The sequence below is a fragment of the Enhydra lutris genome, unplaced genomic scaffold (assembly GCF_002288905.1).
Source record: "Enhydra lutris kenyoni isolate GAN:26980312 unplaced genomic scaffold, ASM228890v2 scaffoldscaffold50, whole genome shotgun sequence".
Lineage (NCBI taxonomy): Eukaryota > Metazoa > Chordata > Mammalia > Carnivora > Mustelidae > Enhydra > Enhydra lutris.
The window spans coordinates 6,675,381-6,689,975 of record NW_019154134.1 but is presented as its reverse complement, the minus strand read 5'-3'; the positions used below and the strand labels follow the sequence as shown (position 1 = coordinate 6,689,975).

Genomic DNA, 14,595 nt, shown 5'->3' with positions numbered 1-14,595 from the left:
ATGAACTAAAGAGGAAAGACTTGGGGCACATGGGTGGCTCAGCTGGTTAAGTGGCTGCTTTCAGCTCAGGCTATGATCCCAGGGTACTGGGATCTAGCCCCACATCAGGCTCCCTGCTCAGTGGGGAGCCTGCTTCTCTGTCTCCACTCCCTGTCGAATTAGTAAATAAAATCTTAAAAAAAAAAAAAAAAGAGTAAGGACTTGGAAAGCCCCTGAAGCTTCCTTCCTCAACCCTAAACAATTAGAAGCTCTCTGAGAATGCTAGAACCAACCTGCATAATCCCATTTTCCTGTGGCTTCTTCATAGGTATGTCCAGCTTCTAATTCAGGGTCTGGAATCCCTGGTTTGTTTTCAAGCTGATTGTCTATTTAAACCTAACCTTAGGATCTCTCATAGCTTGTTACTTGCATTTTAAGTGAATTTATCAACATTCCAGTTTATAACTTTCTATTCTTGCTTAGCCCATTTAAGAAGAGTTATCCAAAAAATCACAAATGCTCCCTAATGCCAAATGTCCACTTTCCTAATTGTGTTATCAAACTAAAGTAAAATTGTATATAATTTTTTTCTTATCTGTTTTCTTAACTTTCAAAATAATTTGTGTTTAAAATAAAAAATGAATAGGCTTATTGCCATAATTTAGTTGTACTGAATTGTTTGGCTGTAACTTTAGCGATGATGGAGACCAGCTTTGTGAGTCGTGGGATATGTTCTGTTTGGATCTGACAGCTGGCTGCATTAAATATCTTGGAGCTTTTTCCTTCGCATGGGGGTAGAAGGTCAGGAGGGTGGGAACAGCAGTGGAAGAAAGCAACCCACTTTATTTAATGTGCTGCATTTGTTTACTGATTCTAATAATAACATTGTACAGCTGTTGGAACAGTTGCCTTTTGATTTTCTTTTGTTTACTGTTTCGGTTTGTTAAGCTTGTTTGTGATACCTGCTTACTATCTGCCCTTTAACTAGCTTTTCTTCTTTATTAAATATGTTTTAATACTGTACCAGTTTCTTTCAGCCCAGGCATGCTTTGATGGTTTAACAAAGTCAATTTACTACAAAAAAAACTTTTTTAATTGTGTAGGTCATACCGAAGGTGGCTTGTTTTTGCTTTTTTGTCCCTCAGCTTTATTATTTGTAATCAAATGTTTTGTAATGTGGTAAATAAATTACCTTAGAGGGGTGCCTGGGTGGCACAGTGGGTTAAGGCCTCTGCCTTCAGCTCGGGTCATGGTCTTAGGGTCGTGGGATCGAGCCCCACGTCGGGCTCTCTGCTCGGCGGGGAGCCTGCTTCCCCCTCTTTCTCTGCCTGCCTCTCTGCCTACTTATGATCTCTGTCAAATAAATAAATAAAATCTTTATTTTAAAATAAAAAATAAATTTAGAAATTAGTCATAATTTTTGGTTAAGCCACCATTTATGTTAATTTACTAAAATCTGTCAACAGGTAGGGTAGCTTAATCTACATGCTCCAAAACAGTACAAAAAAAATTTTTTTTCAGACTAATTGTGAAGTATATGGATTTTGTTTTATCTAATTTCTGTGAACAGATTGGATACCTAGAAGGCATATACATAAAAGCACACACAAGCCAAAAGATAAATCTTGAATTTTGGTCAGTTTTCTTTTTTAGTCTATTCAGGCAGACTTAACTGCAGGTTTATTCCGTGTTATGGGAATTTTGTTGTCTTTTTACAGGTGAGGGACTTGTCCATTGCTTATATGCTGGTGACATTAACTTACCTCTATATTGGAGTCCTGGTTTTTGCTTCATTTCCTTCACCGCCATTAACCAAGGATTGCATAGAGCAGGTAAGGCACTAGGTGTACCCTCTTTGTGATTTTTATACTTTCCTATCTGCAGAGCAGGCGGGGTGATACAGTAGCAAGTTACAATACCAGACAGACCAGAGTTTGAATACCTTCTCTACCGTTTAATCTGCATATGAGATTTTAGGCACCTTCCCCATCCTTTCTAAACTTCATTTTCCTATTCCACTAAGTAGTATAATACACACACCATAGATTTTTTTAAAGAGATTCTTAAGAAGGTATACTGCATGCTGGACCCTTGTGGTACTCGGAATAGGTAATTACTATTATGATGTACATAGTATTTCTCTTTGTTTGGAAAACAGTTACTGATGCTATTCATGATTTATAAAACCTCTGCTGGGAATACATGCAACCTCCTTATTTTCCAAAGCCCAGATCTGGAAATGTCCTGGGTAATCTGGTGTCTTCGCTTATCAGTCCCCAACGATAGATCTGACACTCATTTTTGTACAGCATGGTGGGTAAAACAAAGGTTTGGCTGTTAAAAAGAGAGGAAGAGACGGAAAGACTAGAAGAAAAGATTTTACAAAAAAAGTTGCCATAAGAAATACTTTCTTTGATTTGACCCATTATAAACTTAGGAACAGTGTAGTTTCTAATTTAATGTGACTGACAAATTTCTCACAAAAATAGCATTTTACAGATGAATTTCTTTCTAGCCAGAAGAAATTCCTCTAATAAGAGTATAATGGAATATACAGTGTGATTTATTATGGATGAATTAAGAGTTATTTCCACATAGTAGTGTTAATAATGTTCTCATCTTTGTAAGATAAATGTTTGAATTATTACTCTTATGATAGCTTGAAATGTTCTTCTCTTGATTTCCATGATTCCAGAAGTTCTTTGGCAGCCAAATGTTTGCTGAAAATTCCCCTGATATGAACAATCCCGTATAAAGCCCACTCTCTTGGGAATAGGAATATCTATGGTATTCGTATGTGAAAGGAAACAAAAAGTTCTGAGTAATGAACTTTCTTTTTAGATGCCAAACTAAAATGGAGAAAATCATGAAAGGAAATAGAAATAAATCCTTTCTTTTTAGTTATAGGCTATAGATAATAATGATACTAGGTGATATGTATACTCTCACATTCTATAAACTTTACTTTGGAAGTGCTGTGATGTTTCAGGGAAGGAAAAGCAAGAGAACTAGTGAGGATCAAATAGCATTGAATTAATATTAATTCATAATTAATATGTAATTCATAATTATATGAATTAATATATAATTCATAATTAATATTAATAAATAGCCATTTAAATTTACTAAAACAGATTTATGCTTGTACCTTAAGAACATTGCTTCTGTGGCTTTGTGAAGGGCAAGGTTTTCTTTGTTGTTGTTTTAATGTCAGATCAATTGCAGACTGATACTTTCGTAAAACAAAATAATAATGTGGCAATGTCAAATTTCTATAAAAATTTCTAAACATTTCAATTTTTGTACTTAGTTTACTGAAAAATAATAGTTCACATAGAGTTTGTGGATGAGCGCTGGTCCACAAACCAAAACTTGAGTGGCACCTGCGTTCTAAATAAGCAAAAGACACTCAGTTTTATAAATTTGTATGTACTAAGTTGATTTTTAACATTACTTCATTATCTTTCTTGGATTAGAATTTTTTAGACAACTTCCCTAGCAGTGACATCCTGTCCTTCATTGCAAGGATATTCCTGCTGTTCCAGATGATGACTATATACCCACTCCTAGGCTATTTGGCTCGTGTTCAACTATTGGGCCATGTCTTCGGTGACGTTTATCCTAGGTAAGGGCTCTTCTCTTGACCAGCAAGATGTGCCAAGCAACAAATGACTGTGCAAACAGGTCAGTTTAAAATGTGACTGATCCTTTTGCTATAAAAATTTGCCTAATCAAAATGGTTACTAAGGATAGATCACAGGTGTTCTTTTCCCTGAAGAGCTATAAAATTAGAAGCCACTTCCTTGTCCAGAATGATTTCAAGTTTGTTCCTTCTAGCATAGTTATGTAAGCTCTGATACCAACTATATTTATCTTGTGATTTATTTGCCATTAATCTACACATTGCCAAGAAGTTAATAGTACCTAGTACCTATATTAGCAATGTATGGCTAATGAGAAGCAACGCTTTTAATTATTGGTTATTGATACGTTCTTGTATATTTATTAACATTCTTGCATTTTTACCTAAATCGTAGTTGTTTAGAATTGAAGGTAACATATACAACAAGGTTAAATTCCTATTTGCTTCAGTAATTACTGCTATAATTTTTAATCTCTTCCTGGTGATGGACCAGTTTTGAGTCCTTTTGAAAATCTGTTCAAAGCTGCTCACTCTCATCCAGGAGAAATTTCCATATACTGCTTCAGGGTTTCCGTGGAACTTCATTTTGGATTCCTGGTTAATTCCTGCTCTAACATGAAGTTTTAATAGAGATTCACCCTAGTTAAAAAATACCCAGTCCTAACCTATTTTACTTGAAATAAATGATTTTTTTAAAGATTTTATTTATTTATTTGTCAGAGAGAGAGAGATCACAAGTAGGCAGAGACAGGCAGAGAGAGAAGGGAAGTAGGCACCCTGCTGAACAGAGAGCCCGATGAGGGACTCAATCCCAGAACCCCAAGACCATGACCCGAGCAGAAGGCAGAGGCTTAACCCACTGATCCACCCAGGCACCCTGAAATAAATGGTCTTAAATGAAGAAAGCTTTCAGGTAAAAACTTTTTAAATTACATTTATGGTAACCAATTAAATAAGACGTCTTCATCAGTTCTTCTTTGAAGAGAATTGATGCACTCTGTTCCCTCATTAAGTAAATAATTAGTATAAATATGTTGGTTTAAAAACAAAAAAGTTATAAAAGCAAAAGTCAAGAGCTACCGCCTCTCTAGCATTGACAGTAGCAACAGTTGCAATTGTAACATTGCTCATCTGGAAGCTTGGATTTTAGTACATACAAGATTCCTGTTGTGTATATTATGCCATGTGTTGTATTTATATTCACCAAAGTAAAATAAATACAGTGAAGTCATAGATTAAAAAAATACTAGGTAAATGCATCATTCCTCTTTTCTGCCATTATTTTGCATAGTAGTGGCTGTTAGGATGCTTTTTCCTCTTGGAAATAATCTGGAAGTTCCCTTTCGTGTTCACATTACATTTCTTTCTCTATCACCAACAACACACTATCATTTATCCTACAGTTACAAGTCTTCTACTTGTATACATATTTTGGAGCATACTTTTTTTGGGCTTGGCACCTGCTTTACATTCTTAAAGTTTATTGAGGACCCCCTGCACTTTAGCTTATCTGGGTTATATCTATTAATATTTAACATATGAAAAATCAAAACTGAGAATTTTAAAATATGAGTTATTTTAAAAGCAATAATAAAGCCATTAATTGTTTAAAAATAACATACTAATAAAAAATAATTGTCTCCAAAAAAATTTTTGTTTCATATTTTCAAAACTTTTTTTTTTTAAGTTACATTTATTTAAGTAATTTCTGTACTCCGTGTGGGGCTCAAACTCACAACCCTGAGATCAAGATTTGTGTGCCCTTCCAACTAAGCCAGCTAAGTGACCTACTTTGCTAGTAGGTAATTGGATTCCCTTATCTTCTGCATTCAATCTGTTGCAATATGTTGTTTTCCTTTTTTTTTTTTTTAAGATTTATTTATTCATTTATTTGACAGACCGAGATCACAAGTAGGCAGAGAGGCAGGCAGAGACAGAGGAGGAAGCAGGCTCCCCGCCAAGCAGAGAGCCCGATGTGGGGCTCAATCCCAGGACCCCTGGGATCATGACCCAAACCGAAGGCAGAGTCCTTAACCCTTAACCCAGGCGCCCCTGTTGTTTTCCTTTAAATATGTGAAGAAAATCTACTCTCACATAGACATGTTAGACAAAAAGGAGTACTTTTAATAGCCTTTTCAGATTATTGTGGATATTCTTCTTTGATACTATGCCAAACCTTAACAATTGGTAGCTTCTAATAAGTTAATTGAATCAGAAACTCACTAATATTAAAACCCATTGGTCTGTTGTACACTTTGGATCCTTTCACCTATGCATGTTCTTGTACCATGTTTAATCATTTAGAAAATACCATTTCACTGAGTTCTGCAGATCTTCCACACTTCATTATATAATATTAAAACCCACATTCATAACATTGCCCCCAGTTTCATTCTAAAAAAGTCCTTAAGTACTGGAAAACTGTCAAGCTAGGGTGGCAAATACAAGCTGTCCAAAATTCTAATTTTTACTCGAAAGCTGAAATTTTATCATTGGCCACACATACCACTAGTTGTTTTCCTTGAAGTGACAAGCTCATAATCATTCATTTAAAAAAAAAAAAAAAAAAAAGGTCTGTCAAACACCCAAGTCTGAAGAACCACAGTTTTTGTCTGCCCTTCAAGTAAAAATAGCATTCCTTGGAAAAAAGGGCTAGGTTGCTCTCCAGCTCAGTTGCCCAAGCACTTTTCCTCAAGACAACCATTGTACTTCACTGTGTAGCACATACTCTGTATTATGTACTTCCTAATTGATCACACAAAATAGTAAAAATGATGTGTGTTCAAAGCATGAGATTTAATAAAACTAATAATTTTTACTTTTTTATGAAGGTCTGTTTTTTGGCAGCATTTGGCAGTAAGGCACACAGTATAAAATACACATTGGTGCAACTGCCTCTCCCTGTGCTAAGAGGCCAGCAGTTTTACCCACAATTGCTTTTGCAAATGTCTTTTATGATTTGAAATTAATATTTATCTCAGTGACTTCCTGAAAGGGTAATGGGAACTTCCCTGGGGTTCGTGGTTACACTATGAGAACCACTTCTTTGGAAAATACATAGAATTATTTCCTTTTACAATACAGAAATAACAGAGGCCCAGCCATTGTCTCAAAGCTCTGGAACAATTTTTTAAAGTTGGAGTTTATGGCTAAATAGCAAGATCTGGAAGCCTGAATATCTTTGTAATTCATCAGGATGTATGACTAACTATTTATTTGTGTAAATAATTTTCCTCATTTTAATTCTCTCTGTAATCTTTATCTGGGATTAATTACCCTCTGATAACATGGGCTCACAAAGTTGCTTTGATGCATATATTTGGCTTTTAAGAATCATCTTTTTGGGAAATGGAGTTGTTTCTTGAGCATCAAATTTTATCTACATTATTTTTCTATTCATGATAAACACTGAGTATCTTTAAGTGGCTGAATCTGAAAAATGAAAACCTGCCCATTTTGCCTTTCCTTTAATATAATTTATTTTCCTAATTATAAAAATAAATACAAAAAATATTATAAGATATAGAAAGTTTATTCAATACAGAAAAGAGGAAAAATTGCTCCAAATTCCAAATCATAGCATAATCACTACTGCCTTTTCAGTGTACTTCTTTCTGATATTTTTTCTAATGTTTTCAGATTTTCTTGTAGTAAAAATCTAGCTAGCTTTTTTCCACGTTGCCCAGATGAATTTTTACCATCTAGGTAACAATGACAAGTTATTTTGAGTAATCTTTAATATATTCCATCAAGGAAGTTGTTACCTTGCTGTATATATAGGATACTTCCGTTTTGCCACAAATATCTTTAATAGCTCTTTTCTTATTTTTGTTTATTGTCTTAAGGTATTCCAAATGGAATTATAGAATAAAGAGCATGAAGTCTGATACATACTACCAGTTTGATCTGTGAATCTTAACCAATTCATATATTTGCACAAAAGGTCCAGGGTCACCGTGCCATCACCAGCATTGAGTACTATTATTGTCTTCTATTTTTGCTGTGATTTTATTGTCGAGTTTAAGAACATTCTCTTTTGAAAGATGTTAATAATGAATTTTATTCTCATATTAATCATTATAATTTGCCTGTTTTTATTTTTCCTCCGAATTTTCTCAACTTCTAGCATTTTTCATGTGCTGACTCTTAATCTAATTATTGTGGGAGCTGGAGTGATCATGGCCTGCTTCTACCCAAACATAGGAGGAATCATAAGGTACACCCTATAAGGGAACTGTGCCCCTTCATGTATTGTTCTTTATTTGTATGGTTTTCCTGTCAATACTGTCATTGTGTTGTTAATTTAATTGTATGAAATTCTTGTGTTTAAAACTGGTAACATTCAAATGTAGTTCCCTGGTATCAGTTAAGGTGCTCATTTTCTTACATCACACTGCTTCTTCTTGATTCTAGAAGCCCCATTATCCCTTAGACATCTTTCCCTTTCTCTTTTTCTTTTTTTCATCATTTTCCTTTGTACCTTCTTCTGTTTATCCAAAATAAAAAAATTTTTAATATATAGTATATAATTTCTTGAATACCTGGAGGTCTCTCATTTATTAAGACTGCATTATAACTTTTTTTTGAGGATACCTGAAATATGTTTAATAATAAAGACAACCACTGTGCTGTTTTTACTTTTATTTGCATTTATTTTATGCAGAATTTACTCATGGGCTATAAGTTTTTGTTTCTTCAGTTTCTTCTGGGATATCTTTTTCTCCTGTGCAACTTCTTCTGGTTTAGGAACAGTCTGCTTCTTTTCAGTAAGGATCATCTCAGTGTGACTGTATTCTAACTTTTTTAACCCATTTCTACTTAAGAACATAATTTCACTGTGAGTTACAGTCGGAGAGTAAGAGTTTAGGTAGGGGTTTATATCCCAGGTAGCTCTTTACTTAATATACTTTCTTTAAAAATATTGTGATAGGTTGAGTAGATGGGGAGTAAAATTGTGCACTCAGATTCTCAAGGAATATGGGTTTCCAGTGATCTAATTTCTCTTCCTTGACCTCTAGAAAGCAGGGCTTAAGTCACTTTTCTGAAGACCCTTACCTAAAATGTAGCAAGAAACAAAAGGAAAGAGTATTAGCCTGATGCTTACTGAATATAATCGGACTTACAAATTTCTGTGAAGCTGGAGATAGATTAAGGTACAAGAAAGTTCAGGTTCCTCTGTCAGTCTTGTGTTGAGTTATTTTTGTTACTATCTTTGATAATTATGCTGCACACCACAGAGGTACTCATCTGTTCTCATTCTTAAGCAGATGCTAGCAGTCCTTCAGAAACTCAGAATGCATAATTAGTTTATAAAAGATCAAAGATAGGAAGCCTATCTCCAGATGTTTCTGAGGAAGCAGCCACAAACATGGAGACACAAAAGAACTATGGAGATTGGAGAGATGAATCAAAAACTCTGTCAGGCAGATGCTATAAAGACGAACAGGAAATAATATTTTATATTAACTTAGGAAGTAAAATGTTTTCAACTCAAACGCTTTATGCAACAACGGTTGAATCACAAATAACTTTGTTGCAATAGCAGACTGAAGAGGTTTTAAATTGTAGTGTATTAACCTTAACTGTAAATCAGAAAAAGCAAAATGCAAGATGAATAATTAACCCCCAAATTTTGTATTTTGCAGGTATTCAGGAGCAGCATGCGGCCTGGCCTTTGTATTCATATATCCATCTCTCATCTATATGATTTCCCTCCGCCAAGAAGACCGTCTGACATGGCCGAAGTTAATCTTTCACATTTTCATCATCATTTTGGGCCTGGCTAACCTGATTGTTCAGTTTTTTATGTGAAATACTCGATGTCTTCTCAAGATCTTTCATGGCATTTTGAACTTTGACAACAGTTCCACATAAATTGACTTGTAAATGCTGTTGTTGCTGTAATTCTAAGTGTTTTTCCTAAAAAAAAGGGAGGGGGAGGGAATAGTGGTCCATGAATAAGTAATTTTGACTAGAGAGGAGAAAGGGGCAAGAAGAATGATCTTTGTCTCTCTTCATATGCACCACCCCTTCATTCTCATTGTCTTTTCTGAGCAGAAGTGTATGCCCTTAGGAAAAATCATGCTGGTTTTTGCTTTTTACAGATATAAGGTGGGTGGGTTTATTTTGACTAGAGTAAAGATTCTCAGGGTATCACAGCAACTATTGCCAGATGCTATTTCTGTTTTATGTTTCAGTGTATTCACTTTTATTTTATTACTTGCTAGACAATTTCTGCAGTTTATCCATACATGTACTGTTTGGGTCAGTAAACCGAATACCTCATTTGTAAAAAGAAATCTCCATGGCATCAGTGTTAATAGAGTGAACTCTTAACTGCATCCTTAATCTCTATATAAAGGAGAGAAAGAAAGAATGTCGGTACAGGCTCTTTGGTTATGAACCTTACACAAAATAAATGAACTGGGAGAGTTTTTTGCGTCTGACTTCTTTTTTCTAGTCTAGTACTAGTAACTTAGGTCAAAATTCTAGCTCCCCCAGCCATATTTTGCATAGGAACCAGTATAATTGTCCCTATAGGTCCCTATAGGCCCGAGAGCTCTTTTAGTTTTTGAATCCCTGAGCAATGCATAAGATGTCATGACAGATCAATTGGGAAGCATGTAGGAAGCATGGAAGAGAATGTTGGGTACATGAGTCCTACAGAGAAGAAAGAAAATGGAGAAGGGGCCAGAAGAGTGAGGCTCCCTTCCCAGCATATGTGAGGGGTTGAAGTATCTTTTTACCACAAGGAAGGACTAATCATTTTTGAGGTAAGACTTCCAAGAAGGGGATACCCCCCCCACATCCCCCCCCCAACCCCGGCCACAGCCTTACTTCTTAACTGGCATGGTAGAAGTTAAATCCCCATAAGAAAATCTCTTTGGATCTGAGAAAAGAATTACGGAATCTGAATTCTTGAAATTAACTCTCCTCTTTTTCACTGAAACTAAAATCTGAACCAGAATTCAAATCCATATCTACCATGTAATACAGCCTTCATGTTCAGCTTCAAAAGTTAGATTTCTCTAACTTTAGGCTAACATTAAAGGTGTATTTTGTTAATCCACATCCCAGGATAATGTGTAGGTTTCTGTTACTTCCTTCTTTTGAGAAAGACAAAAATGGTTTTTGAAAGACAGGTGAAATGGTTTTTTTTAAGCCTGCTAAAGAGCCCAAGATTTGAGACCAGCCACAATTTCTTTCAGGAAAGCTTTCTATCCATTCTATAGACAGGTGTATGGAAAAAATCATAGTATTTCTTATAATAGGTATTTCTTCAAGTTCTCACTGCAAAAGTCTCATGAAAATTTGAAAGCATACCACAAAAGTAGGGAAAATAATAGGATAATCCTCCCACATCCCTATCCCCTATATTTAATCATTATAAAACTTATGCTGTATTTGCTTCATCTACCCTTTTTTCCTTTTCCACTGTAATACTTTAAAGCCAATCTCAGGCATTATGTTACTTTATCTTAACAGTAATTGGAGCCATTCTCAAAAGTTTTTGTTAGCAAAAACGCTGGTAGAAGTCAGGTTGATTAGAAGACTCTGCATTAAGTATCTGTAACCCTATGTTAACCTCTTAGAATAGAGTATATGCATGGAGGAAATGTCTCTGTGCTTGGGATCTACTACATCTTTGTGACTTCAGTCTTGTTCAGTTAGAGACAAAGGAATCAAAAGCTACATAGCTCCTTGAGACCCATGTTTAATCCCTGTTTATCCCTAGTCTCCTCCCTCATCTTTGAAAACTTGAGAGACAGAATTTTCTTTTTTTTTTAATATTTTATTTATTTATTTGACAGAGAGAGAGAGAGCATGAGCAGAGGGAGAAGCAGGCTCCCCACTGAGCAAGGGAGCCTGATGCAGGGCTCTATCCCAGGACCCTGGGACCATGACCTGAGCTGAAGACAGACTCTTAACAAATGAGCCACCCAGGCGCCCCGAGAGACAGAATTTTCATTGCCTCTTTTCAGTAATATACTTGAATGTTTTAACACATGGAAAAATGACTTGGTATATTTTTGTCCATGTAATGATCAAAGTGAATATGACAATGAATGCATTATTTACTAAATTAAAAAGTAATGTGGATATTTGGCTTGATAATTTAGAACTTCCAAAATCCTACATTAGGCTTATGCTGAATAATTTTGCCTTCTTAAGTTTCTTTTCATGAAACTGATACCTTTGACTTGTTGTTTAGCTTGGCCAGATGCTCTTCATGTGAGTGTGTATATCCTGGCTCACACACTGGAATGATGAGATATGAATTCATTTGGATCACATTATAATTAATTGCAGGCTTTCTCTACTGTCCTTTTGAATTTTCTTTTTTTTTTTCCTTTTGAATTTTCTAATTAAATTTATTTTACTTTTTGCTCTGATGTGGTTAACCTCAGTTTCTTTGAATTTAGCTTATTTAACACACAACTGAGGACATTATAAAATTTAAAATGGCTTGTTTAGAGAAGTGTTCCCTAAAAAGTTTCTGGATGAAAATATGGTATGCTCATACTAGGCCAAAATGAACAAAGAAATGTCCTCTGACATTTGATACCTGTGGATGATTGTCCAGAATGAGTTTTGTCATCACATCCAAAAAATGTACTGCAGTAAAGAATAAATTCACCCACAAAAAGGGGCTGTATTAAAGGGAAATAAACTCATTTATGTTTTACAATCTCTATTTTGGCATTTGTTTCCATAAATAATAATAAACTACCACATCAGTGGTTTGGAGGAGTCAAAGATGTGTAAGATTTCGTTCATATTCTAAAAGAACCTTAATCTAGTAATGAACTATGTATGTAGTTAACTATATTGCAAGGGACCATTAGAGAAAACAAAACCCCTTCCAGCTAGGGTCCCCAGAGAGGGCTGGTAAAGGAAATGGGTAAAGCAGCAAGGTCCCATTTACAGGCTCCTCCTAAGAACTGTCCTAATTTTTAGATATTTGATAGTTTCACTGTCATATGGGATCATTTAAAGTATAAGTGCTTTTATTTTGGCAATTATATATTATTATAAATATATTTTTTTCTAAGAAATTTTATGGGAAGTATTTAACTGCCTCTGGATATTATTTATTATTCTCTTTGTATTTTTAACACTACATTATTCACTTCTATGAACCTTGGACAGCAAAGCACAATTGCTTAATATGGGAAATAAGTAATAACATATTGGGCCATACAAATAGATTCCATAAAACTTTCTCTCCAAAGATTTGACTTACTTAAATACCAGGATACAAAATGTCAAATGTTTGAGCTCATTGATAAAAGCAGAAAATATTGATGTTGCATGTTCTCTTTACAAAGCACTGATCTTACTGCTTTTTAGAATCGTGGTAGCTGTTTGTTTTCTTATCCCAATTTGAATGTCCAAAACAAAACCCAGACCTAGTTGACACTTAAACAATAGAATGTTACATTAGTTTGTGATCCAAAGTAAAATGTGCACAGGCAGCCTGGCTGGCCCCAGTTTCACAGTTGACTGCCGACTTCACTTCAGATTACGTAAACATGTATTGCAAAACAGCACTGACGGGACCCTCCTAACCTAAACAGCGTTCTCTGAAATGTAACTTGTTGTCTTTTTATATAAAAGGAGAAATTAAATCAAAATTATTTTGAAGAAAAACAACTCCAGGATTTTGTTCAATTGAATTTTACCAGGAAATGCTATTGCCTAGTAGCACTGACCTTGGGGCAGAGAGAAGCTGAAGTCACGTATTTTGCAGGGTCAGACTTCTCTAGTGACTTCACGTGTTGTCACATCAAGTCAATCAAGTGACTGGAGCATCTGTCACCTTAGGCCACAAGGAGCCCTCCTTTAGTATTCCATCCTGGAGAAAGGTATGTGCTGGGTTATGTTCACCAAGATCTAAAATGATCACCCCTTTTGGACAATAAACTGTTGTGATCTCGCCCTGCAAGAACCTTACAAAATGAAGGTGACATTTCAGGTAAGTGTACCCTAGTTTCTGGCAAAGAGCTAAGTGTCATAATCTTCTAGAGCTATTTAAGGGCAATAAAAAGCTTTACTTTTCTGCCTTCCCTTAGTAAAATTTCCTTCTTTTCCCCCAATGTCATTTTTTGCATATTTCCTTACTCTTCTGTCTTTTTAAAAGATTAAAAAATTCTCCATTTTCCTTATTCATCACGGGCCATAAAGTAAGGATTGCAATTGGGATTGGGACTAGAAAGAGCATACTCCAGATTTTTCCTCCTTTCGCCCTCACTTGATCCCAAGTGATGTAGTTTTGTTGGGTCATAACAGACACTTAATGCACACTTAAATTAATGAGACAGATTTGACTTTAATGGAAAGCAATCAGTTAATTGCTATTTTCTAAAATTTTATTCCATCAGCCCCCCTCCCCCCCAAAAATAGAACTGGTTCAATCAGATTCAGAATTAGACCTTAAATCAATGTTCTTACTGAATGCCAGACCCTGTGCTAAACACAGAGTATATAGTAATGAACAAAGTGGATGTAGCCTTGACACTTAGCATTTTTTTTTAAGATTTTATTTATTTATTTGAGAGCACAAGCAGGAGAAGAGGGAGAGGGAGAAGCAGAGTCCCCACTGAGCAGGGAGCCCGATGTGGGGTTCCATTCCAGGACCCTGGGATCATGATCTGAGCCAAAGGCAGACACTTAACCAACTAAGCCACCCAGGAGCCCAAGTTTAGCTTCCTTTGCCCTGTGTACCAACAGCTGGTCATTTTCCCTAGTTGTCACTGAAATGCCAGGCATTGAGCTTTTCCTGCTGGTCTGTCTCCATTGAATGCTGGGATGTAGGCACATCATACACCTTTTGAAGAGGTGACTATGGGACAGGTGCAATAAATGCAAATTTATGTTGCACATTTATCAAGATAACACTTTTTTAAAGAAAATTCCTCAAAATCCTAGGGTAATCACATAAAATGATATAGACATGTGGACAAAAAGTGGAA

The 14,595-nt window shown here is 35.5% G+C and overlaps 1 protein-coding gene across 3 annotated transcripts in view; it reads left to right on the top strand.

Annotated features, from left to right (window-relative positions):
* LOC111156969 (solute carrier family 38 member 9) overlaps window positions 1–10,073 on the top strand; it is an 83,040-nt gene extending 72,967 nt beyond the window's left edge. For all 3 annotated transcript variants that reach the window (XM_022518152.1, XM_022518153.1, XM_022518155.1), the window contains 4 exons: window positions 1,698–1,811; window positions 3,456–3,604; window positions 7,749–7,838; window positions 9,268–10,073. In XM_022518152.1, the coding sequence (XP_022373860.1) occupies window positions 1,698–1,811; window positions 3,456–3,604; window positions 7,749–7,838; window positions 9,268–9,433 (519 nt within the window). In that variant the 3' untranslated portion in view covers window positions 9,434–10,073. The remainder of the gene's footprint in view (window positions 1–1,697; window positions 1,812–3,455; window positions 3,605–7,748; window positions 7,839–9,267) is intronic.
* The last annotated feature ends 4,522 nt before the right edge of the window (window positions 10,074–14,595 follow it).